The following is a 27,914-nucleotide window of genomic DNA, read 5'->3' on the forward strand; positions in this document are numbered from 1 at the left end:
CAATCTAGTCATCTCCCAGAAAGGTAAGATGAAAAAAATTTAACAGCTTGTGTTGAAAACCCATAAGACTTTAGTTTAAAAAGAAGCAACGAATGATTTACGGTGTCAAACGCCTTGGCGACATGAAGAAAAATCGCCAACGCGTGTTGACCATCATCTAGGGAATCATTAATATTTAGTAAAAGCTCATGAATTGCCAGTTCAGTTGACTTTCCTTTTATAAAACCATATTGAGACGTGTGTAAAATCTTACTATCAAATAAATATTTTTGTAATTGACTATTTGGAATTTTTCCAAAAATTTTGATGAAAACAGAAATTAGAGAAATGCCTATATAATCTGAAGGGTGAGTTGAACTCCCAGCTTTAGGTAATTCTATAACATATGCTTTTTTTAAAAGCTCAGGAAAAACCCCATGCATAAGTGATAAATTAAAAATATGTGCCAGCAAAGGTGAAATACTTGACGCTATGTGCTTAACGGTTTGAGCCGAAAATCCAAATTCGTCCTTAGAAAAACTCCGTTTAAGCTTCAGAATAACTTTTTCAATCTCATGAGGCTTAATCTCAGAAAAAGAAAACGAATGTTCTGCATGTTGCTCATTAACTGGAACAGAAAGGGAATTCAGTTGCATATTCATAGTCAATGCAAGTCTAGAACCAATATTACTGAAATAATCTCCAAAAGCATTTAAAATTTCATTGGGCTCTGTAACATTTTCATCATTTAAAACAAGGCAATTAACACTAGTATTCTTACGACTATGAGGACGTATCTTTTCATTTATCAATTGCCATGTTTTTCTCATATCCGATTTATACTCCAAAAATTTCTCTTTATAATATTTTCTCTTCACATGTCTTATATTTTAATTTAACTTATTCATAAAAACTCTTAATTCTACAAACGACTCGGGTGTCTGTAATTTTAAATAATTCTTAAATTTTCTATTTTTATGTTTTAACGATGCCAAAATACCTTCAGTAATCCATGGGTCAAATTTCTGCGCAAACTTTCCATGCGAAACTCGTGTTGAAGAAGCCCGATCCCGCAGTCGCATCATTTGATCAATAAAATCTGAAAACGCAGAATTTGCGTCATCTGAGCCATAAACCGAACTCCAATCATGGTCACCAATTAACTGACGTAATCATTTTTAAATAGCTTTTACCAGGTGTCTAAATTGTCACTTGTGTTCTTGATACCGCAAGAAAATACTGAATCGTATACACGATTTTAGCGTAAGGCTGACAAAAACATCACACGCGTTTAACTTAACAGCAACACTACAATTAAAATAGCAAAAAAGTCCAAACCACGAACACTAGAAAGTAATTAAATCTCCCTAACAATCCAAACTTTGCAGTTTATTTCAAAAGCCTTCGAAACCATATTTTTCTTTACCGTTTGATGGCTGCATAAATATATCTCCTTTAGTCCCCGCCCCTAAAAAAAATTTTTGTCAGCGGATAAGAATTTTCGCGACATTAGTGATTTATTATTAGCCAAGAATAACTACTAGGAAAATAATAATAGAGGGAAAGCATTTGGTTCAGTACAAATTCGTAATGGGTGGTCAGGACTAAAGAAAATGTGAAACTAATGAGAATCAGAATTTTGGCGCTTTAACATTGCTCCTATAAGACTTAAACATAAGTAGCGACAAAATACAACATGAAAAAACACAGTCTTAAAAGAAATTAAATTAAAAAAAAAAAAAAAAAAAAACAAGTAGGTTTAAACGGATAGGCCTACATTAATTAAAAAAATTAAATAAAATTTTTAATAAAAATTGCACCAAATGTCATATAGCACATGAAATTTTTACAAACAAAACATTAGAGATAAATTAGAGGACAAATTATCAGCACAAACTAGATTATAAATTATGGTAGAAACTCATTATATATAGCTTAATCAATGGCGTCAATTGAAGGAGGGGGTAAGGGGGCCTGTATCTCCCTAGATTTTTTGCCCCTTTCTAGTTTTGAAAAACACCTTTATTGGGGAATATTCTCATTGAAAATGCATTTTTGGCGTATCTTCATTATAAAACTGAAAAAACGACAAATTTGCACCTCCCCTTAAATTTCGTGGTGTCAAAATGCATTTCGTGGTGTAAGTAAGTGGTGTTAAATTTCGTGAATTGACACCACTTAAATCACACTTTCCACCAGTCGATCAAAGTAAAAGCGTGCCAGTCAGATGCAAATTTAAGCTGAAATTTTAAATTTTAGCTTAGAAATGTTTGATTGAAGTCTTAGATCCAATTGCTGAGAAATGGTGTTAACTAAATAAACCCCTGGTGCTGGGGTCAAGGTTTATTTTGGGAAAGCAGAAAATGGGGCAATTTGAAGTCTCTCTAATATTAAAACGTTTTAGAATAATGCATATCAATTCCAACTCAGTGCATGATACAGTTAATTGGAGCATCTTAGTATTTGTTTTTGTTTCAAGTTTATTTCAGAAATTTGTCTTGCATTTAAATATCTGTATTTCAATTTATGAAATTTGTGTTGCAATCAAGCCGGATTTTTTTATTATTTCAGCATCGCGGCAGACACAACACAATTTGCTCTGTTTGTAGTCTGATATGCAGACTTCTGAGAAAAACGCAATATGGAAGACATCCTTAGTCCATGATTCTAACAGCTGGTTAAATTGTATTTTCAACCACTAATTTTCAATTGAATGGGCATATAAACAACAATTTGATCTCTTTAAATACACCAAAGATAGAGTAGTTCAACAAAACTTAAGGCAGTAATTATGATAAACAATCCGTCTGGCTAGCTTGCTAGAAAAAGTAACATAATTTTTTAAATATAGTATTATTACAATTAAGCACTATAAAAAGTATAAATTCCAGAAATTCAACCTTGCATTGGAAACTATTTGGTGCCCTTCTGCAAAAGGCGCCAGGGGCAAGATAGCTTTACAGAAGTGATCCGACACACATGGATCTTAAATTGGGAAATTTACGTTCGTTAAATTTTAAACGAAGTCAAAAAATCAGCTTTGAAATCACAAGATCCGTTCAGATTCTCTCATTTTGCCCAGATTAGTCAATAATTATAAATTAGGTATGTAGACAGGGTGAAGATCTTTGGCCAAGCATCCCCCCTCCCAGGTATTCATATTTTTCCATCTTCTTTTTTTTATAGTGACCCATTCAGTCTTTTTCTTTTTTATTTTTTTTATTATCTTAATAAATATGATGAAAAACAAATCAGTTGGATTTTGAGGCTCAGACTAGCTCCCCTCCTCCCCCCCCCCGAAAATTCAGAATTCCAGAAGTAAATTTCCTTGTATGTGCCCGCTACAGATTTTTCTTTCAGCTGTTAATGAAACTTCTTCCAGCTCAACCTTCGTGTGAGTTAAATACTTTCAAGACAACTACTTCAATTAAGGTCATTTCGTGCGAAAATGAACCTTTTTTTCTAGTTGCTGTCCTTGAACCTTTTTTCGGTTCTATATTTATATGGATGAAAGGATCATATTTAAATTCGACATTGTCTAAGAATTATACTATACATTTTCCCACCAAGCAGCGACGAATTCAATGTGACGACAATAGCTCCAAGACAAACTATAAGAAAAACCTCCGCAAATTCGGGTCCACTCTCACTTGCATTGCCACTGCTGTCAGCAGACTTCTGAAGCATCCTAAAAATAAAACCATTAATACATTTTTATCCTGAAAAGCCTAAATGAGTAATATGGCTGCAATGTGTTTGTGCTTAAAAACACAGACAAGGATACTAAAAAAAAACATCACAACAATTTTTTTATATTAAAAGGCACAAACGTAAACTTTTAAAAAAAATCCAGACTCAATATAAAAAAAGTAACCCTTCAGAAATTAAACAGAATTGAGCATCCTGAAACTACAACTTCCAAAAATTTTTATTTTAGTTGTGTCAAAATTACGAAATCTTCAGGGGATCACCACATTTTTATCAGTGTTGCCAAGTTAAACCATGGAAACTAATTAGTTGAATTTGAAAATAATTTCTGCCCGCAACAAATCAAACATTAAAAATCAATTGATTCACAAAGACAATTACACTTTCAAAGAACAGCAACACCTTCTAAAGTAGTTTGATGCTACATGTTTTAGGTTACATTCCACCCATGTTCGTTTTATTTTAATCTGGTGCCCACACCTAACAAAAATTCTAAAAGCTCATATGGGGGCCTTTTTCATTAGGTTTTAAATCCTGAATTTTTCCTAATTTAAGAAGATATATATGGTCGTGTAGATTTCCACATAAACAGTTCATCATTTTCACTGTCCATGGCACTTTACCAGACCAAGACGAAAAAGAAAAATAAAGATAAAATCAGAATTTCTGAGCTTCAGATGCAGTTCGCGTAGAAATTGATATATAAACCTTCCCTAGTTGAGTTCTGAACAATTTATTTCTTTTTATTAAAAGAAATATTTCCTCATTTTATTCTTCAAAAAGAGATACTCTTTTCCTCGATAAAATACTAGCAAGAGAAAAATTTAAGTTCTTGCTTTTCATAAAACCTGGAACTAGATTTATTGTTAACCTTCTTTAGCTCAATAAAAAAAGTATCCTCACTACACGGATTGAATATTGACAGCAATTAAACCCACCATTTTAGCTAGAGCAGAAAGGGCTAAATCAGAGAATCTTGTAAGGGGAGTGGGATGTTCAATTACAAAAAGCATGCTGTCAGCAGAAAATTCCCTGGAAGAGTAGGACAGTTTCCCCTTACCTAAGGAATAAAACTTAAATTTTCTTCCGTTTTGCCCTCATTAGGAAAATTCTTAACACTTTCTCCTTCCAGACCAACATAGGTGGAATGACGTTTCTGAGCTAAGAAGGGAAATTTATCCCATTTGCTTAGTAACCAGATAAATTTTTAGCCATTTAAAAAAGACTTTATGAAGACAAACTGTTATATGAACACAAGTAAAATTGAGAAAGAAAAAAAAACCAAAGCTTTAAAAATTACAGACTTTATATTACAAAAAAAATACAATACTAGTAAACAACAAAGGCTTTTCTCTTTTTGTGCTTAGGACAGTGTGTTAACACGGTACGGATTTAAAAGCAATATGTGTTAGTCTCTATCTTTTCTCATTGCCACTGCCATGGCAGTGCCATATTTCCTCATTGAATTCAGTCGTGCCCGAAAACAAAACGGCACATCTCATACGTTTTCCAAAAATAATCGAAAGAGCGACAAAGATTCCTCAAGTAGACGGTTTTTTATTGGTCTTGTTCTTAGAGACATGCTTACTTCTTAGAAGAGGGAGGAGGAGGGGAGCAGGATAGGACTGAAAGGAACAAACTTTTGATACCTCTAGTTCAAAAACTATCTAGCATAAGTTTATTTACTACGTACCCAAATTAGGCTACGTTCTTTGACTGGGAGTAGTTTTTGACGATGTTTTCTCATTTTTATTTTAAAAAAATCTGTGAAAAGTTTAAATATCCTCATCACTTTGGTTTAATTTAAAATTATGAAAATGAAAGATACGTCCTTTTGTTTTGGGCATGACGATACAGCTGACTATTAGTTAAACTTTTTTACCCAGAACCAACTAATCCTAAAACGAATTATACAGATAAAGCATCATTTTAGTTATTTTAATGTATAGAGTTTTGCTAAACACACTTGTGGACCAAAAAAAAAAAAAAAAAAAAACCTGGACAATTTTTGAACACAACTTATAAATAAAAAAAAAAAACTGTGTTACTAACATATACAATATTTGCACACAGGTTTGAACCTTAGGAGAAGGAAAGGGAGGGTCGAAAGTACAAAAAAATCGAATTTTTTAGGCAAAACCTTTAAAATATTTTATAAGGGGCCCTACAATTCTGAAAGATATCCCTCTTTTCCCAACCGATGTGCAAATATGTCAACAATGATATATCATCAATATAAGCATGCGACTTGGCAAAACAGCAAATGGAACCTTTTCAAGCAAAACTATTATAAAACAAAGTAAAAAGAAACCTAATAAAATCAATCATGTTATTTTTGGATTTGATATTTAAATTTAAAAAATCCCTGCTTGACATTTGAAGAATTCACTAAATCTCTGCCACATTGAGCAAAAAAATGCAAAGAACAGAAGCTTTTGCTAGCCAGCAACAGAATGCATACTATGTCTCCAAATCGCAATAAACATTGAAAAATGAATCAGAAATTTTTATCAAACTTTGACAGCCTGAATAAGCAAAAAGAGCGGATTATTCCCATACAAGTATTCAGCACAATAATGAACGCACTTTTCATCTGCAACTAAGATACACGTTACTGGGATTTCTAAATCGTTAGAACATAAAAAATGTACCTTCATGTCTCAAACGGTGTCCTTAAATTAAAACTATATCTTAAGTAACTAGGAAACTCCATTGGATGTATTGTGCTTAAGGATAGACGACCCTCAAGATAAATAGAGCCAAAAAACTAACATAGCTTTATGCAGCTGTGTTCGTCTCAAGCAGCTTCAGGTTGTGATGAGTTAATATTTTATTTATTTTATGTGATGTGTTACTTTTTGTTCAGGACTAAGTCAGCTATATATATATAAAAAAAAAAAAAAAAAAAAAAAAAAAAAGAGAGAGAGAGAGAGAGACGTCTTTGACACTTAATATGGTAGTATAAGGTGGACTTGCTCTTATCTCTTTGTTACGTAAATTGACTTACATATCTGAAGACGTTTCTTAACAAGGTAACAAGGCTTTATTTTTCTGTCAGTAAGCAAGGATGATCATACAGAAGAAGGCGAAGAAACTACCAAATAAGCAATCAATAATGAAAATCACCAATAACTACATGACACAGTCCGGACCAATCATTAGTCCGGACCTTTGTATTTTTGTCTCGAGTAATTTTAAACTATGACAAGGGGCAAAATCTGTTTTAATTCAGATAAGGAATTGTTTCCAAAAATGAATGTTAAGAGGCTAGTGGAGCCAGTCCCTCTTGACGCCTGGTGCCAGCTCATATGCCAAAACCCTATTTTTTGCTTAACTCTAATGTAAATTTGAGACGGCTAGAAAATTTCTCATTTAACTTGCTACAAGGCCCTGGTAAGTGATGACCAAGAACCCACAAGATTTTTGTCGTTTTTTTCTTCTTTTTTTTACTAGGTTGTTGGGTCTATGGATTTCCCCACTAGCCAAGCCAAACATTTCGTCACTAAACGAGCACGATTGCTTTCCATTAATCTTGTGGGTTCCCTTCTTCAGAATCCCAAACTTGGTTGAGATGGTTATACCTCCAATGACTCCATTTGTTCTACAGACACACTGGATGCGAGTTGACCCTGAGCCAATCTGATTTGCAGCCAATCTGATTAGACATTGGTCAGAGATGGAAGATTGGAAGGTTTATTTGAGATTTTGCAGTTAGTCTTTTGGTGTTTTGTGTATATTTGTTCAATTGTACTTTGAGATTCTGACCAACAGGGTGCAGTGGCGGTCATTTATCCTCGGGGGAAGGTATGTGGCCCCTGATCATAACTATCAGATAAATGTCCTTTGATCATAATTTATTGTTTCCTCTTTATACTTATTGTTGGGCCCCTGGCCCAAATTATCAGCTAATGGTCCTGTTCTTTAAATCGCTCTAAGCTTGCTTCTTTTTTTCTCCTTTTCCACGATAACCTTTACGTCAAAATGAAAAAGCTAATTAATTATGACAAGCAAAAAAAGTCTCATCCATAGGTCCAGAGACACAGATAGCCAGGGTTGCCTAGTCTTCTTCAGTTTCCTTTCACGATTCATTGATTTTCAGGAACTGCACAGTTATGGCATTGGTCAGAATTGTCAGAGGGCCACATCCCCGCTCAGGAGTACAACACCTTTTGATGACCTTTCTTTTTCAAATGAATTTAGTCCATTTTTGTACATTGAACCAACTATATTACTTTTTTACAGTCTGCTGTGCCTATATATTTTTCCTGCCCCAGGTTTTGGAAAGTTTTGATACGACTTTTGCTTTACGAGAGTTCCTCTCTTATGTTGGTATTAACGTTATCTCTCAAGGAAAAATATCTACGATGTAGCTTAACAACTAAGCCACTTTTTGGAGCATAGATAAAGAGTTATCAGCTTCAATTGTGCCTGCAGGATACCCGTTTCCTAGCCTATTGAAAGGCTTCTTATCCGGGATGGTTTTTCTGTAAGTTATGAGGATATAACACCATAAGTTAGAATCTGTGTAGGTTCTTGTACATAGATAATGGAGTGCAAGCTTCAATATCACACCGAACCCCTTTTTTACTCTCTACGCTATAGGCAAGCTAGGCAAACTACATTATAGGCAATAATGTAAAAGTAAAAAATAATGCAATAGTCTAAAAGGGCGAAAAAGAACAGTTTTCGTATCCTGAATCTTAAAATAAAAGTGAAAAGAAAAGCAAGTGTCTATTTTGTTCCGTTTGTGCAGATTAGATTGATGGTCTATTATTCTGAATTAATTGTATTTGTCAAATTAATGTTGGCCATTAAAATCAAAGGTTAAGCTAGTACTTACATTGCCATATAGGTACAGAGCATAAATGGTCCCCAAAGATCCCCTAAAAAAGAGAGAAAAAATAATAGCAAAATATTAGACTTGTTAATTCAATGGAAAAAAACTACTAAAATACAATGTTTGTCACATCCGAAATTGTACAAAACAAGATACAACAAGCCATTTCAGAGACAATCAAGAAAATTGAAAAGGCAACACTGATTTGCAAAAAATTGAAGGGATTAAGGCTAAATGCAAAAATTATCCTATTGCTGTGACTCTTTAAAGATATTGCATTTCCTCACAAACATATTCGAATTCATTCCTGTGAATGCGCCTTTCAGAGCCCAAGGAAATTCAAGAAATACCTGACAAGAAGTACAAAATAATGTTTTTTCTGCTCGCACATTTTATTGATTTTTAACATGTTTAAATTTTAACAACCATCTGAGAGTTTTCATTAAACTCAATAGTTTTGCCTGAAGCTGCAATTTTTAACAACCCTAATCTGACAATACAAATTTCAAAAAGCAATATTTCCCTTTTTCCAACTTTATAAGAAATTGCGAAATTTCAGTAGGGATTTATTGGGAGCCAGGGGATCTTATATGCAGAGGTATTTCAATCTTGAGGAAGACCAGTCAGGGGCGGATCCAGGATTTTTTTTTTTTTTTAGCGGGGGGCGCATAATAGGTTGTTGCTCCAATAGTCTTGCTAACAAAGAAATACCAGGACTTTAAAGGGAACCTCAACAATTATACGTCGTAGGTAGATAGTGGAAATGGTCATACAGTAAATCTAAAATCTGGTGAGGGTTAAAGTTCTAATAAATCTATTGAAATTAAATGGATGTAAAAATATTGATACAAAAAATAGTAAGTTATAAAAACCACCCCGCCATAAAAAAAAAAGCTGTTCACCATCTACAAAAAAATATGATATTTAATATTCTCTGCATAATTTTTAGCATTTGCACTTCTGGCTACTATAGCAAGTTAGGTAAGCTTTGCATTGTCAAAATAAAATTGGGTTTCAACCATCTTTTGGAGTCATGCATTCTTTGTGAATATTTGTATAGGTTAAACCATTTAGCATGTCGCCTAACTGTATGGCATCGTTTAGTAATTATGATTGTAATGAAGAGTAGGAAATGGGGATTAAGATACAATCGTATATGTGTAAAGATTAACATTAAATACTAGTTCGTTTAGGGGTGCAACAAGAAACATAGAGCAAAGAGACAGAAATACATAGAAGACATTTAAAACGAGGGTTTTTATAACAATTTTATAAGGATGGGGAATATTCAGTTTAGAGCTTTTCGTTAGTATTTCCTCTTCTATTCACCATACAATATTCTAACAAAGACCAAAATCGTCAGAAAAATATCAACTCTAATATAGCAATATATACAATTTTATGGACAAATATATGCAGTCCCTATACATAAACATAACAATATTTTATGACTGGTTGGTATTAAGAAGGTGAAAAATGCTTAAATAATATTGTAGTTGCATTCCACTTCCGTGGTTAACTCAATTGGTGTGAATTTTCACTTTTTTTTTCAACATTTCATAAGTAAATGTTTGAAGGAAAAATTGATGCCATTCCACTTATTCAAACTGCGAATTCAGAGACCCATATATATTTTTATATTTTATATAAAATATATATAAAAAAAAATAAACACATAGTTATTTGCCATTTTTTACAAAGAATTTTTTTGAAAATCTATTTTTCTTAAATGATTTCTCTGACCTTTGGAGGAGTATTTCGATTCATGTAATTAGTTTTAAGCGTATACTTAGACGAACCTCTATTATAGTTGAGAAAATTCTAAAGAGTTTGGCCTTTATTTTAACGTTTTAGGATGAACAGAGGAGGTGATATGCCATATAACGCGCAGCTTTAATAAGATGAAAATAGGCAGTAAAATTGCCACCATTTGCTAACCGCAATCCAAACCCTAAATTAATAATATATTTTCACATCTCATGCATTTACTTTCTAGTATACAAATCCCCCAAAAAACAACAATGTTGTAAAAAACCGTCCTGCTTCGCGAAAAAAGCGAATCCAAATTTTATGACAGCCAAAAAAAGGAATGATATCAATTCCTTCGCCTCTGAGCCTTAGCAAGTCTTGAAAAGAAATCTTTGACAGTAAATAGAAATTAAAAATTAATTTTTTCATCCCCGCTGTAACAGCACAATCCTGAAACATCATTTCGACAGCCTAAACATGTTGGTTTTTTTAAGTTTCCCCTCCTTGTTATTTCGAAATTAAGATTTTCGCCATTCGGTTGGCTTTTGTGATAATACGGACGGATTCCCGTGATAAATCTAGGTTTAATTAAATACTCTTAGGCAATATACGCCATCAGTAAAATCTAACAGAGACCATCTAACAAAAACGAGTTATAAAAAAATAACTTTAAAGTGTTACATCGTCCCAGCCCCAACTGGTCCCAACCCCAAATCCACCACTAAATTAAGGGGATACGTGCCCCCTGCGCCCCTCCTTAGATCCAACACTGAGACCAGTGTAAAGCTTGTTTTATTTAAAAACAGGAATAGAGGACCAATTCTCAGAAGGATAGTAACTACATAATAGCTTTAAGAACATAAAATAAAAAACGCTTAAGAAAAAATTCCATGATAAGTGAAAAATCACAATGCTAAATAGAAAAACAAAGCTAAAAAATCCTTCAATATGCTTGAACAAATTAGTATATTATACTAAAATTGATCCTTGGGCTGTATTCAGGTCTCTTTTTGGATTTAAGATTAGACAGTCCTGTTTTATAGCCAATAACATGTTGATTACTTCACAATGGATGAACTTTTCCTAGAGACCTAACGAGTTGATAATGCTATTTATTGGCATGATGTTTGGCTTTTGATATTCAGTTTGATAGATTTATTTATTTCCGCCAAAATCGAGGAGTATACAAAATACATACATGAAATTGCAAAAAGAAAAATTCAACAGATGAAACAAAGCATTGATTTACAAAAGGTCTAATAACATAACTGAATAAAATACGTAAAAACAAAAAAATATCAAAAATTATAGATTCTAGAAAAAAGAGAAAAGGTTCTGAATAAAGAGAAATTTTTTTTACTTGTGATAAAACTTACCAATCTTAATCCTAGCTAATCTTAATGACTAGAATTAAGATGAATAATTTTTATTATGAGTCTGAAAATTTCGTCTTTATGCACAATGTTTTCCCTTTTTACCAGAATTTATATTTTTACCAAAAAATTATATTTTTACCAATATATGTTTTTACCAAAAATTATATTTTTACCAATATATGTTTTTACCAAAAATTATATTTTTACCAAAATGTTTGACATTTTCTAGCATTTTATAAAATGAAGAATTAGAAACCAATACTCTCAAAATACTATAATTAGGCCTTGTGCAACAAAGAATAAAGAACATGGCAGATTCCAGGTCTAATTATTAGTAGTGTTTTGAACAAATGCAACCAAGAAAATTAGGTACTTACACTCTTTAAGCAAAGTTTGCTTCTGCTTAGGAAACAGTACATATTTGAATTTTTGTCCAGCAGCACCAAGATCTCTCATCTGAAAGACAAAAATGATGGAGTTTGAGACGAAAACAGCAAGTACACAACTCAAAAATAAATTTACTAGCTATTTCCTGCACCTGTAGACAGTATGTAGGTTCATTAAAGCTACTTACAGAACAGAAAGCAGACAGGAAGAAAAGAAATATGCTGTATAATTCCCCATTCAATGCTATTTCTGAATAAAATAATTACAGCCATTACAATTACATCCCAGTCCTTGTCTTCTAATGGAGCCAAATATAGTCCTAATGCTTGCTAATTTAGTGGATTTGCCATTATTTCTGGGGCTTATTTATCATCAGCAGTTGGTTCATAATGCCTAAAATTTTCATTTATCATAAATTTGTTTTCCCTTTTTTTTGGTGCTTATTTATCATCATCAGCTGGTTCATAATGCCTAAAATGTTCATGTAGTATAGAATTTTTTTCCCCATTATTGTTTGTGCTTATTTATCATCAGCAGCTGGTTCATAATGCCTAAAATTTTCATTTATCATAGAAATTTTTTTTCCCATTATTTTTTGTGCTTATTTATCATCAGCGGTTGGTTCATAATGCCTGAAATTTTCATTTATCATAGAATTTTTTTCCCATTATTTATCATCAGCAGCTGGTTCATAATGCCTAAAATTTTGATTTATACCAGAATTTTTTTTTTCCCATTATTTTTTGTCCTTATTTGTTAAAAAAAACTTGTTGAAAAACAATTCAAGAGCAAAATCAAAACTTGAGACAAACAGAAATTATTGTGCTTACAAGGGGGCTACTCCCTTATGAATCCCCTCTTCTTCATGTTAAAGTTTGACTTTAGGTCCTAATTCATTAAGAACTACTTCTCAAAATACAAGGGACACCGGTATGGATTAAGAAATGTTTATAACTACTATAAAGCTTCTAGTAGCCCCCTCTTCTCTTTAAACTAAAGTTCAACTTTGGGCCACATGTATAGAATAAGAAATATTTATAAACTACCCTCAATTCTGAAAATACAAGGGCCATAGGTAGGGAATAAGAAATATTTACAAACTACTATAAACCTTTTTATGGTTTAGTAGCCCCCTCCCCCTTTCTTTAAGCTAAAGTTTGACTTTGTGTCTCAACTCTCTAAGAACAACTGTTCTAAACACAACCTTCCACCATAAAACAAGAGCCATTAACCCAAACATGATAAGAGCCTCATATATAACAGCTATGCACAAGATATTTGGAAAGAGTATCAAACGGGGAATCACATGCTACTATTATTTGTTATTATAGCACTTCCTTGTGAAGAGCCACTCTCTTCTGGAGTTATCTGGTTTAGTTGAAGTTAAGAAATGCAGTGTCTAAGAAGCAACACCCCACAGCCACTGCCCCCAGGGTAGTTTTCCAGTCCCCCCCCTTGAACATCTCTGAAAATGATTTTGAAAAGCTGACAGTTCTGAAGGAACATGATAATCTGGTTAATAGAAACATGCTGTAGTTTATAAGGTAGGAATTGCATTCTTTTACTTTTATTTTTTTTTATATTTTTATTGTACTAGTTTAGTGGTAGACCTCCTGAAAACTGCTTTATAAAATTCTAAAATACTTATATCATTCCTAAATGCACTTCACTTTACCTCACCCTCTAACAGTCAAATATATAGTTGAAACTATATATTCCATATGAATTTTCCATGCATGATTCTTTTCTTCAAATCAATTTAACAACAAACAAGCAACATCAACTTACAGTAAAATTCATGGTAAATATCTAATTAGGGCTACATATTTGACCATGAGGTGGGGAGTTTGATAAAAAAAAAAAAAAAAATATCAAGAAAACCAACAAACTTGAGGAAATTTACAGCCAGTTAAAAAAAAAGAAAAAAACCAAAAAGCCAAAAACAGATATTTCAGCAAGAATTACTGCCAAGTCATCTGCAATGCTCAAAGCTAAATTTTTTTTTTTTTATTTTAACTGCCTCCCTAAATGATTGTGGCAAATAATTTACTGTGGAATTTAAAATTGCCTCACTGAAAAGAACTAAATGATGTGAATGTTCAAAAACATACAGGGCAAAGAAGATTCCAACTCATCATTTTTATTTTAGAGATTTATTGGTATTTGTGCATTATATCCTACACAGCGCTATAGACTGTACAAGGAAATACCACAGGAAACCAGTCAAATTGGTATTTACAATGAATAAGTGGATTGCAAAGTGTGATTTCTTATTGTATTTACAATATTTAAACTGTTGTTTTTGAGGGGTTAGGACGGGGAGGGGAAGGTACTTAGGTTAGGTTACGTATTTAATATATGCTATGCTTTACCCCCACCCCACCTCTAATGTGCAAATATACAGCCCAAGTTTGTTTCTAAACTATTATATTTTCATCCTATTTTATTTCATTAGCATTAACCAAACTTGACTTCTTTCATGTGTAGGATATAATACACAAGTAACTGTATTTAATATATGCTATGCTTTATTTGGAAAGAAATAGATTATATTTTCTTAAATTTTTCTACAGTCATCACTGATTCAGGGAATATATGGTAACTTTTTTTTAAGTCAAGTAAATATCAACATCAAGCCTTGGTGGAAGAGGTGGGGTGAAATAAAGTGGATTTGTTTAAGGAATAATATAAGTAAGTATTTTAGAATTTTATTATGTTTCCTAAAGAGGAGGTCAACCACTAAATTAGAATTATTTTTATGCATCCGAGGGCTAAATCTGGGGCCATCAGGGATTGAAATATGTTGTCAGGGTAATGACCATCATATTGAATGGGTTAATAAAATGGGGAATATAATAGTACTTCTTTTGGTTCTTCAAGATCTTTGGTAACACTTCTTGATTTCTGTTTTTTATTCTCATCAAATATAATAATCAATTTACTTGCAAATATAACCTCCCATTTATGGCTGCATCAATAGTCTTAATAATTTATTTCTCTATACTGGTACTTCTTAATCAAGTCATGTGTTATAGGTTCTATATTAAACCAATTATCTTCTTAGTCATGACTTTATCACTGTGTATGACCAATTGTAATATGCCAACATATTGTATAAAATGATTTTGAAAAGTGGATAGTGATGAAATAAAAGATGATAATCTGATTAGTAGAATCATCCAGTAAATGTATAAAAAAGCACCTCTCCAGAAGGAGACATACTAGAACAAAATTATAGACATTTTATAGATTTTTTAATTTCAACTTCAATTTTATGGTTTTGTTAATATTTTTGACAATTCATCTCTAGACCTCCTCTGATGGTCTTATATTGCCTTGGGCTATATAAAATCTTATATATATCTTGGGCTATATATAATCCAAATCTTCAGCACTATTAATAATGGCACACCACTGACCCTTAATTAATATTTTACTGTTTTCTCTACTTTCCTTAAATTCCCCTTATTTTCATTACTAGGTTGCTAGCTACTACTGCAACCCGGATATGATCTACCCCTTAAATCTTTCTTGTACAAGCCCCTCATCTTTTTCACTATACTCAAATCATTGTCACTAATATTCTTGGCTGTATTTCTAACTTTCCTCCTTATGACACCATCTGCTCTAATTTTAGATTTTCTAGTTTAATATTCAAGTACTCCTGAAATTATTGTCTCAAATACTCATCCTGGAGTCTACCAACGTTATAATTTCTGGAAGGGACATTGAAACCCAGAACGGAAGTAGTACTTCTGAGCGAGAAAGTTCAAACCTGGCAGATTGGAAATCTTCATTTGTCTTGCAACATCCAGTAAATCATCCAGTAAATGTATAAAAAAGCACCTTTCCAGAAGGAGACATACTAGAACAAAATTAGAGACATTTTATAGATTTTTAATTTCAACTTCACTTTTATGGTTTTGTTAATATTTTTGACAATTCATCTCTAGACCTCCTCTGATGGTCTTATATAGCCTTGGGCTATATAAAAAACTAACTAAACAATGATGGAATTCTTACTTTGCAATATGCAGCAAGTATAAAAAAAATCATACTTCTTTGTTTTCCCACTTTTATCTGTTTTGAAATCAGTTATCACCAAATATTATGCTTTTTCTTACATAGCCCAGGGCTATGTGAGCCCATTAGAGGGGAAAGGAGAGAGGGCTGGGAATGAATTGTCAAAAAGTGAACAAAACCATAAAAATGAACATAATATTGGCAATCTGAGATCTTTTTGTTCTAGCATGTCTCCTTCTGGAGAGACACTATTCTAGACCTTTACCAAAGCTTCCTGCATATTAGAAAGTAAGAATTTTGTTGTTTTAAAGTTTTGTTTTGACATTCATATATTTTGGGGGACTATTTAAGGGAACATAAGGAGGGGAGGGGTGCATTTGCAAGTGAACTAATTGCTATATTTGGAAACAGCACAAAAAAAAAGTTCTGGGTAAATCTTCCAACTGATGTATTACTGATATACCTAAGAAATTGACATCCTTATAGAATAAGAATTTCATCCTGAATCTAAATATAACATTTATTTGCATTACAAATGAAATTTACCCCCCCACACACACAAAATGTGCATATATATCCCATGCATTGAATGTTTTACCATGAATGTGCAGAATCCGGTTAATGTACACATTCACTGGTGAATGTCTGAAATTCAATTTCTCTGCCTGGATTCAATTGGCTTTGCAAATCAGCTTTTTCAGTCTTATGCAAGCTTTGATGGTAAAAGTTAAAGTTAGCCTAAATTAGGTTATAAATCTAAGAAATGAGTGAAAGCCTAGAGGAAAACTATCCTGGACTTAGATTATGCTGAATCATCCCACATGAAAGTGTGAGCAAAATGAATAAGCTTTTAGAGGTTTTGCAAGTTCAGGGTGCAAGGATATGCTTGAAAATTAAGGCTAAGAAGTCTATATAAGTTACATCTAGTAAGAAGTGCATACAGGGTAAACATTGACCGATTCCTCTATTTTTTACCTTAAAGCAGCTTTCTAAGCCATTACCTTGCATTAGGTAAACATGGTCTATACCTATGCCTTTAGGCTAGTTATTTGGTCCACATTTAATGTAGCCAGGGCAAAGTAATTCAACACTAAGGCTATAATGTAAACAAAGGTATAAAAGTGAACATAAAACCAACAATCTAAAAATGTCACTCTTTCTTTTCTATCATGTCTACTTCTAGACAGATATTCTAGACCTTTAACCTGTTTCTAAAGATATGTCTATGTTCAGAACCATTCCTGGGGAGGGGGCAACCAGTATACAGTTACCTAGGTGTTGTGGCTTTTGGGTTCCATGGCTGGGTAACTGCCCACTTTAATTCATTTTTTCACTTTGATTTGGCTCTTTTGTGTATACTTAAGTCAAAAGAGGGGCCCTGTAATAAATTTTGCCTGAGGCACCAACAATTCTAGGAATGGCTCTGTCTATACTTTAGCTACATCTCAGTTGGCTAACAGCCTATGTTAATTGGAAAACAAGCTGAACTGAGTGGATATCCACTCTTTGACTATTGGAAAAAATTAGTTCATAAGTTTATATAGAATGGTACCATCTAATCTCCTTATAATTAAAAACATTCTAGTCATCTATCTGGAAAATTTGGCCAATTCGTATAGGAAAATCTAAATTTGCCAACTAGTGGACAATAAATGTTGCCCCAGCAAAACTTAATTTTTCAAACTAGTTGACTAATAACTTCTCCCCAGCAAAACTTAATTTTGCCAACTAGCTGGAAACAAACTTTGCCCCAGAAAAGAATTCATTTTCCAACTAGTTGACTAGTAACTTCTCCCCAGCAAAACTTTATTTTTCCAACTAGTTGACTAATAACTTCTCCCCAGAACACTTAATTTTACCAACTAGCTGGAAACAAACATTGCCCCAGAAAACAATTTATTTTCAAACTAGTTGACTAGCAACTTTTCCCCAGCAATACTTTCTTTATCCAACTAGCTAGAAACAAACTTACCCTATCAACACTTTTGTTAGCCATCTATTTGGTAAGTAAATTTTGCTCAGAATAATTTCTTAGCTAACAACATGACATAAAGAGAAAACAAAAAACATACTATTCCCAGTCCAATAAAAATTGGCAGTATATGATTTTAACAAATGCACTACAGCTAAGGTAAATCAAACAAACTGAATTCAGGAGTAAATAGTCTTTAAGCCACAGAACTAAAAGTCTTCTCCTTCTATAAGTGTGCTTTCCAATCTTAGGCAACACTCTGCAAGATATATCTATATTCACTTATAGAAGGAGAAGACTTTTAGTTCTGTGGCTTCAAGACTATTTACTCCTGAATTTGGTTTGTTTGATTTACCTTAGCTGTAGCACACTTGTTAAAAGCACATACTGCCAATTTTCATTGGACTGGGAACAGTATGTTTTTTGTTTTCTCTTTATGTCATGTTGTTAGCTAAGAAATTATTCTGAAGAAAAGTTACTTGCCAAATAGATGGCTAACAAAAGTGTTTATAGGGTAAGTTTTTTTCTAGCTAGTTGGATAAAGAAAGTATTGCTGGGGAAAATTTGCTAGTCAACTAGTTCAAAAATAAGTTGTTTTCTGGGGCAATGTTTGTTTCCAGCTATTTGGCAAAATTAAGTGTTGCTGGGGAGAAGTTATTAGTCAACTAATTGGAAAAATAAAGTTTTGCTGGGGAGAAGTTACTAGTCAACAAGTTGGAATATGAATTGTTTTCCGGGGCAATCTTTTTTTCCAGCTAGTTGGCAAAATTAAGTTTTGCTGGGGAGAAGTTATTAGTCAACTAGTTGGAAAAGGAAAGTTTTGATGGGGCAACATTTATTGCCCAACTAGTGGGCAAATTTAAATGCTGCTGGGGGAAATTATTAGTCAACTAGTTGGGAAAATTAATCAAAAATTCTAAAAATGAGACAAAAATATTCCTCCAGAAAAGAAACAGAGACAGATAAATGAAGGAACATATACAATTTATGTCCAATAAATGCAAGATAGAAATAAGCAAAACTTCAAATATGCATCCGTTTTCTTTAAACAGACAGGAGGAATAATCCTTGAAGCTTTGACAAATTCAATCTCACTTTTGGGACCAGGTATAAGACTAATTATCCTGGGAATTAAAACAAAAAATTCTCTGGCTTCAAAGCCCAATATATAACTCAAAATAAATCTCCCACTAAGAGGGAGACAGGGAGAGAGATGGAAGTTGTAACACAAATATTGATAATTAAATTTGAAAGAACCCTATAATATGAACATATTTTATGCTATTCAGAATAAATTCTAACTATTATTAGTCAACTAGTTAGAAAATGAATTGTTTTCTGGGGCAATGTGGTAAAATTCTACTTTAGTTACTTTTGGCTATCTTGGAAAGGGGTTGGGTTAGGAAAATGAAACTTTCAGGGATGGATATAAATGATAAGGTATGCCTTGGGAAGGTACTTTTAAGTACCTACCTCCACTCCTCCCCCCCCCTAGATAGAATGGTCAGGTATTGCAACTTAATAGTTATTTTAAATCATATTTCATACTGTATTACTATAATAATTATAAATAAATGCTTACCTTAAACAACTTAAGCTTTTAACCTTGTTCATTAAACTATATTCCAAAATCCTATTTAAATCCTAAACCATTTAATTTCCTATCCTTGTTGACTATTGTTATGGTATAATAAAACCAGGTTTGTTGTGATGTCACAACTTTGCTTATCAGAAACCCTTACTCTTGAGGGTAGCAGGCACATGCCAAACACCTCTGTGTTGGTAAGACCATTTAAACTGTATTAATTAGGGAAAGGATTTGACAAGAAAGACCAGTAAAAATAACCTAATCGTTTTTAGAGGACAAATTATGTCATGGGAAGATGTTTTTAAAATCCCCCTTCCCCCCAAACTCAAAATTTTCCAAAATTCTACTTTAGAAGCTTTTAAAATATTTCTAAAGAACTAATAGATAGAGTGCTAAAAACATCAGAATCGACTTCAGAGGAGACGTTATATCACGGGAAGAGGTTTTTAAAATCCCCCTCCCCCCAAATCAAAATTTTCCAAAATTCTACTTCAGAAGCTTTTAAAATATTTCTAAAGCACTAATAGATAGATTTCTAAAAGCATCAGAATTGTATTCAGAGGACATCTTATATAACAGGTAGATGTTCTTGAAATCCCTCTACCCCCCAAACTCAAAATTTTCCAAAATTACACTTTAAAAGCTTTTTAAATATTTCTAAAGCACTACTAGATAGAGAGCTATAAACATTAGGATCGAATTCAGAGGACACGTTATATCACGGGAAGAGTTTTTTAAACTTCCCTTCCCCCCAAACTCAAAACTTTCTAAAATTCTACTTTAGAAGCTTTTAAATATTTCTAAAACACTAATAGATAGAGCACTACAAATATCAGAATCGACCTCAGAGGACAAATTATGTTACGGGAAGATGTTTTTGGAATCCCCCTTCCCCCAAACTCAAAATTTTCCAAAATTCTACTTTAGAAGCTTTTTAAATATTTCTAAAGCATTAATAGATAGAGTGCTAAAAACATTAGAATCGACTTCAGAGGACACGTTATATCACGGGAAGAGGTTTTTAAATCCCCCTTCCACCCAAACTCAAAAATTTCCAAAATTTTACTTTAGAAGCTTTTTTAAATATTTCTAAAGCACTAATAGATAGAGCGCTAAAAATTTCAGAATCGACTTCAAAGGACACGTTATATCACAGGAAGAGGTTTTTAAAATCACCCTTCCTCCCAAACTCAAAATTTTCCAAAATTTTATTTTAGAAGCTTTTTAAATATTTCTAAAGCACTAATAGATAGAGCGCTACAAACATCAGAATCGACTTCAGAGGACACGTTATATCAAAGGAAGAGATTTTTAAAATCCCCCTTTCACCCTAACTCAAAATTTTCCAAAATTTTATTTTAGAAGCTTTTTAAATATTTCTATAGCATTAATAGATAGAGTGCTAAAACATCAGACTCGACTTCAGAGGACATGTTATATCACGGGAAGAGGTTTTTAAAATCCCCTCCCCCCCCCCCAAACTCAAAAATTTCCAAAATTTTATTTTAGAAGCTTTTTAAATATTTCTAAAGCACTAATAGTTAGAGCGCTAAAAATATCAGAATCAACTTCAGAGGACAAATTTTGTAATGAGAAAATTTTTTTTAAATCCCCCTTTCCCCCAAACTCTAAATTGTCCAAAATTCTAATTTAGAAGCTTTTTAAATATTTCTAAAGCACTAATAGATAGAGCGTTACAAATATCAGAATCGACTTCAGAGGACAATCTATTTCATGGGAAGATATTATTGAAATCCCCCTTCCCCCCAAACCCAAATTTTTCTAAAATTCTACTTCAGAAGCTTTTTTAAATATTTCTAAAGCGCTAAGACATAGAACGCTACAAACAGCAGAATCGACTTTAGAGGACAATTTGGACAATTTTAGAGGCCCCTTTCATATACGGAATAATTATTGTTCATTTTAAGTTTTAACGTTGCTCCTTACTTTCAGTTTCAGTTCTTACTTACTTTCAATTATTCTGTATATGAAAGGGGCTGTCCCCTCCTCAACCACTAGCTCTTTACGCTAAAGTAACGTAAAGAGCAAGGCGTGAAGGAGGGGACAGTCCCTTTCATATATGGTATAATTGCTGTTCATTTTAAGTTTTACTGTTGCTCCTTACTTTCAGTTAAAAAAAATGTTTTTATTACTTAATCTCATAAAGACAATACTTTTGTCAGCATATGAAGAACCATATATATTGCAATTATATCTGTCTGGTTTATATGCAAAGTAACACAAGAGATGAAAATTAACGTACAAGAGAGTAGTGAAGAATTATGGTATACAAAGTAATATTTGGCAGGGATAGTCACTAGTGATAAATCACTAGAAGTGGCAACATGATTGGATGATTTTCGGGGATTTGGGGAACCAAATTTTTTTAGGGTGGCACAGAGATTTCTGGGAAAATCACCGAAAATTTGGGAATAGTGCAAGCCCTGCTTGATTTCTAATCAGGAAAATCAAAATACTTCAACCTCACGAGAAAAGAAAAGCTTCAACTTTGCGGTTGACGCAATAAAGAATTGCCACAAAATTAATTCAAAGTCAACCAAACACCGCCGCCTCTTCCAGTGGCACGCCAGCGACCTTGTGACACTTCAGTGGCGGTCAACCGAGCCTCTCGTTGGCAGCGTTGGGTTGATGCGCCGGCATGGTGCTGGGGTCTAGGTAAGACACAGAGCGCTACAAACATCAGAATCAACTCAAGAGGACAAGTTATGTCATGGGAAGATGTTATTTAAAAAGCTTCTAAAGTAGAATTTTGGAAAATTTTGAGTTTGAGGGGAAGGGGGATTCCAAAAACATCTTCCCGTAACATAATTTGTCCTCTGAAGTCGATTCTGATATTTGTAGTGCTCTATCTATTAGAGCTTTAGAAATATTTAAAAAGCTTCTAAAGTAGAATTTTGGAAAGTTTTGAATCTGGGAGGAAGGGGTATTTTAAAAACCTCTTCACATGATATAAGGTGTCCTCTGAAGTTGATTCTGATTTTTGTAGCACTCTATCTATTAGTGCTTTAGAAATATTTAAAAAGCTTTAAAATAAAATTTTGGAAAATTTTGAGTTAGGGGGGAAAGGGGGATTTTAAAAACCTCTTCCCGTGATATAACGTGTCCTTTGAAGTCGATTCTGAAATTTGTAGCGCTCTATCTATTAGTGCTTTAAAAATATTCAAAAAAGCTTCTAAAGTAAAATTTTGGAAATTTTTGAGTTTGGGGGGAAGAGGGATTTTAAAAACCTCTTCCCGTGATATAACGTGTCATCTGAAGTCGATTCTAATGTTTTTAGCACTCTATCTATTAGTGCTTTAGAAATATTTAAAAATCTTCTAAAGTATAATTTTGGAAAATTTTGAGTTTGGGGGGAAGGGGGATTCCAAAAAAAACTTCCCATTACATAATTTGTCCTGTGAAGTCGATTCTGATATTTGTAGTGATCTATCTATTAGTGCTTTAGAAATATTTAAAAATCTTCTAAAGTAGAATTTTGGAAAATTTTGAGTTTGGGGGGAAGAGGGATTTGAAAACATCTTCCCATGACACAAATTGTCCTTTAAAGTCGATTCTGCTGTTTGTAGCGTTCCATGTCTTAGCGCTTTAGAAATATTTAAAAAACCATCTGAAGTAGAACTTTGGAAAATGTTGAGTTTGGGGGGAGGGGGGATTTCAAAAACATCTTCCCTTAACATAATTTGTCCTCTGAAGTCAATTCTGATATTTCTAGCACTCTATCTATTAGTGCTTTTGAAATATTTAAAAAGCTTCTAAAGCAGAATTTTGGACAATTTTGAGTTTGGGGGGAAGGAGGATTTCAAAAACATCTTCCCATAACATAATTTGTCCTCTGGTGTCGATTCTGATATTTGTAGCGCTCTATCTATTAGTGCTTTAGAAATATTTAAAAAGCTTCTAAAGTAGAATTTGGAAAATTTTGAGTTTGGGGGGAAGGGGATTTTAAAAACCTCTTCCTGTGATATAATGTGTCCTCTGAAGTCGATTCTGATGTTTTTAGCACTCTATCTATTAGTGCTTTGGAAATATTTAAAAAGCTTCTAAAATAAAATTTTTGAAAATTTTGAGTTAGGGGGGAAGGGGGATTTCAAAAACCTCTTTCCGTGATATAACGTGTCCTCTGAAGTTGATTCTGAGAATTGTAGCGCTCTATCTATTAGTGCTTTAGAAATATTTAAAAAAGCTTCTAAAGTAAAATTTTGGAAATTTTTGAGTTTGGGGGGAAGGCGGATTTTAAAAACCTCTTCCTGTGATATAACGTGTCCTCTGAAGTCGATTCTAATGTTTTTAGCACTCTATCTATTAATGCTTTAGAAATATTTAAAAAGCTTCTAAAGTAGAATTTTGGAAAATTTTGAGTTTGGGGGGAAGGGGGATTCCAAAAACATCTTCCCGTTACATAATTTGTCCTCTGAAGTCGATTCTGATATTTTTAGTGCTCTATCTATTAGTGCTTTAGAAATATTTAAAAAGCTTCTAAAGTAGAATTTTGGAAAATTTTGAGTTTGGGGGGAAGGGGGATTTCAAAAACATCTTCCCATGACACAAATTGTCCTGTAAAGTCGATTCTGCTGTTTGTAGCGTTCTATGTCTTAGCGCTTTAGATATATTTAAAAAACCTTCTGAATTAAAATTTTGGAAAATTTTGAGTTTGGGGGGAAAGGGGATTAAATGTACATCGTCACATAACATAATTTTTCCTCTGAAAACGATTCCGATTTTTTTAGCAATTTATCTCTTAGTGTTTTGTAAATATTTAATAAACTTATTAAGTAGAATGTAGAGTTTGGGGGGAAGGAGGATTTAAAAAATTTTTTCCCATGACATAATTTGTCCTCTGGTGTCGAGTCTGATATTTGTAGCGCTCTATCTATTAGTGCTTTAGAAATATTTAAAAAGCTTCTAAAGTAGAATTTGGAAAATTTTGAGTTTGGGGGGAAGGGGATTTTAAAAACCTCTTCCTGTGATATAATGTGTCCTCTGAAGTCGATTCTGATGTTTTTATCACTCTATCTATTATTTCTTTGGAAATATTTAAAACGATTCTAAACTAAAATTTTTAAAAATTTTGAGTTAGTGGGGAAGGGGGATTTCAAAAACCTCTTCCCGTGATATAACGTGTCCTCTGAAGTAGATTCTGAGACTTGTAGCTCTCTATCTATTATTGCTTTAGAAATATTTAAAAAATATTATAAATAAAAATTTTGGAAATTTTTGAGTTTGGGTGTAAGGGGGATTAAAAAACCTCTTCCTATGATATAACGTGTACTCTGAAGTTGATTCTGATGTTTTTAGCACTCTATCTATTAATGCTTTAGAAATATTTAAAAAGCTTCTAAAGTAGAATTTTGGAAAATTTTGAGTTTGGGGGGAAGGGGGATTCCAAAAATATCTTCCTGTAACATAATTTCTCCTCTGAAGTCGATTCTGATATTTGTAGTGCTCTATCTATTAGTACTTTAGAAATATTTAAAAAGCTTCTAAAATAAAATTTTAGAAAATTTTGAGTTTGGGGGGAAGGGGGGTTTTAAAAACCTCTTCCCGTGATATAAAGTGTCCTCTGAAGTTGATTCTGATGTTTCTAGCACTCTATCTATTATTGCTTTAGAAATATTTAAAAAGCTTCTAAAGTAGAATTTTGGAAAATTTTGAGTTTGGGGGGAAAGGGGGTTTTAAAAACCTCTTCCCCTGATATAACGTGTCCTCTGAAGTCAATTAATGTTTTTATCACTCTATCTTTTAGTTCTGTAGAAATATTTAAAAAGCTTCTAAAGTAGAATTTTGGACAATTTTGAGTTTGGGGGGAAGGGGATTTTAATAACTTCTTCCCGTGATATAACGTGTCCTCTGAAGTCGATTCTGATGTTTTTAGCACTCTATCTATTAGTGCTTTAGAAATATTTTAAAAGCCTCTAAAGTAGAATTTTGGAAAATTTTGAGTTTGGGGGGAAGGAGGATTTTAAAAACCTCTTCCCGTGATATAACGTCTCCTCTGAAGTCGATTCTGATGTTTTTAGCACTCTGTCTTTTAGTACTTTAGAAATACTTTAAAAGCTTCTAAAGTAGAATTTTAGAAAATTTTGAGTTTGGGTGGAAGAGGGATTTCAAAAACATCTTCCAATGACATATTTTGTTCTCTAAAAATGATTAGGTTATTTTTACTGGTCTCTCTTGTCAAATCCTTTCCCTAATTAATACAGTTTAAATGGTCTTATCAACACAGAGGTGTTTGGCATGTGCCTGCTACCTTCAAGAGTAAGGGTTTCTGATAAGCAAAGTTGTGACATCACAACAAACCTGGTTTTGTTATACCATAACAATAGTCAGCAAGGATAGGAAATTAAATGGTTTAGGATTTAAATAGGATTTTGGAATATATTTTAATGAACAAGGTTAAAAGCTGAAGTTGTGTAAGGTAAGCAGTGATTTATAATTATGATAGTAATATAGGATGAAATATGAGTTAAAAAAACTAGTAGTGTGCAGTAATTTACCATTATATAGAGGGGGGAGGAGTGGAGGTAAGTACTTCAAAGTACCTTCTCGGGACATACCTTAGCATGTACATCCATCCCTGAAAGTTTCATTTTCCTAACCCAACCCCTTTCCAAGATAGCCAAAAGTAACTAAAGTAGAATTTTACCACATTGCCCCAGAAAACAATTCATTTTCTAACTAGTTGACTAATAATAGTTATAATTTATTCTGAATAGCATAAAATATGTTAATATTTTAAATTTAATTAAAATCAAATTTAATTATCTTAATTAAATTTATCTTATCTTAGCTTTTTAAATATTTCTAAAGCATTAATAGATAGAGTGCTAAAAACATCAGAATCAACTTCATCTTACTCTTATCTTATCTTATCAATCAACTCTTATCTTAGCTTTTTAAATATTTCTAAAGCATTAATAGATAGACTGCTAAAAACATCAGAATCAACTTCAGAGGACATGTTATATCATGGGAAGAGGTTTTTAAATTCCCCCTCCACCCAAACTCAAAAATTTCCAAAATTTTACTTTAGAAGCTTTTTTAAATATTTCTAAAGCACTAATAGATAGAGCGCTACAAATTTCAGAATCGACTTCAGAGGACACGTTATATCATGGGAAGAGGTTCTTTCAAATTTAATTATCAATATTTGTGTTACAACTTCCATCTCTCAACCCCTTTCCAGGATAGTTAATAGTAACTAAAGTAGAATTTTACCGGCAATGTTTCTTTCCACCTAGTTGGCAAAATTAAGTTTTGTTGGGGAGAAGTTATTAGTCAACTAGTTGGAAAAGGAAAGTTTTTCTGGGGCTAAATTTATTGTCAACTAGTTGGTAAATTTAAGTGTTGCTGGGGAAAATTTATTAGTCAACTAGTTGGAAAAATTAAGTTTTGTTGGGGTGAAGTTATTAATCAACTAGCCTAGTTGGCAAATTTAGATTTTTCCTATAAAGGTGAGCCAAATTTTCCAACTAGATGACTAAAATGTTTTTAATTATAAGGAGATTGGATAGCACCATTCTATATAAGAATATACAATAATTTTTTCCAATAGCCTAGTCAAAGGGTGGAGTCCTGAACTGAGTGGACCTAGTGTGTCCCCACTGTCCCTATTTCAGTTATGAAACCTTGGAAATATTTTCCTCAGAAGAGCCTCTCTTCTCTAGTTCTACCAATTTCTTTAATATGTCCATGTGTTCTATCTGAAGAGCAGCTCCCCAGTGGTGTTACCAAGTTTAGTTAAAATTAAGGATTGCAGTTCAAGAAGCAATAGTTAACTTGAAAATTGCTGTACTTTGGATTCACCAAAAATCAAAGGGAAAAACAAACAAGGTCAAGCTTTTCTGTTAAGAGAAGCCTACTTTTGACAGAATTGGTCAACATAGGCTAAATGATTTATTAGGTGAAAGTCCCTAAGCCAACTTACAATAGTATCTTTTATTGGTTCGTCAAGGGTATTGAATTCTGGTAGGCCATCTTCACCTATCCCAGGCCTTTCAAGTGAGGCCATTTCTCCTTTAACAATAGGGTCATAGAAATCCATTTTTTGCTAGCGGTATGGGTTGCCAAATATTTGTAGCTGAGATTATCGTTTTTTTTAGCAGAAAAGTGTTACTCGGTATCAAGCAAACTAAAAAAGTCACTGCAACGACGATGAACCCTGCCTAAATTTTGAGATCTCATCTAATTCTGAAGTCAAACAGTTTATGGTAACGAACTGTACAGCAAGAGCGAGCCGGCTCAATAGTAACCAAAACTCTAAAAAAAGGAATTTTG

General features: G+C 33.0%; 1 protein-coding gene across 1 annotated transcript in view; it reads right to left on the bottom strand.

Moving 5' to 3' along the window:
* LOC148951948 (protein YIPF6) overlaps positions 1-27,694 on the bottom strand; it is a 39,232-nt gene extending 11,538 nt beyond the window's left edge. The window contains exons 1-4 of the mRNA XM_089088769.1: positions 27,565-27,694; positions 12,027-12,105; positions 8,528-8,570; positions 3,536-3,667 (exon numbers count right to left, since the gene is read on the bottom strand). Of these exons, the coding sequence (XP_088944895.1) occupies positions 3,536-3,667; positions 8,528-8,570; positions 12,027-12,105; positions 27,565-27,681 (371 nt within the window). The 5' untranslated portion in view covers positions 27,682-27,694. The remainder of the gene's footprint in view (positions 1-3,535; positions 3,668-8,527; positions 8,571-12,026; positions 12,106-27,564) is intronic.
* Between the last annotated feature and the right edge of the window lie 220 nt (positions 27,695-27,914).

This window comes from Artemia sp. Qi Xiang Cuo, chromosome 5, assembly GCF_049724085.1.
Source record: "Artemia sp. Qi Xiang Cuo chromosome 5, ASM4972408v1, whole genome shotgun sequence".
Classification (NCBI taxonomy): Eukaryota; Metazoa; Arthropoda; class Branchiopoda; order Anostraca; family Artemiidae; genus Artemia; species Artemia sp. Qi Xiang Cuo.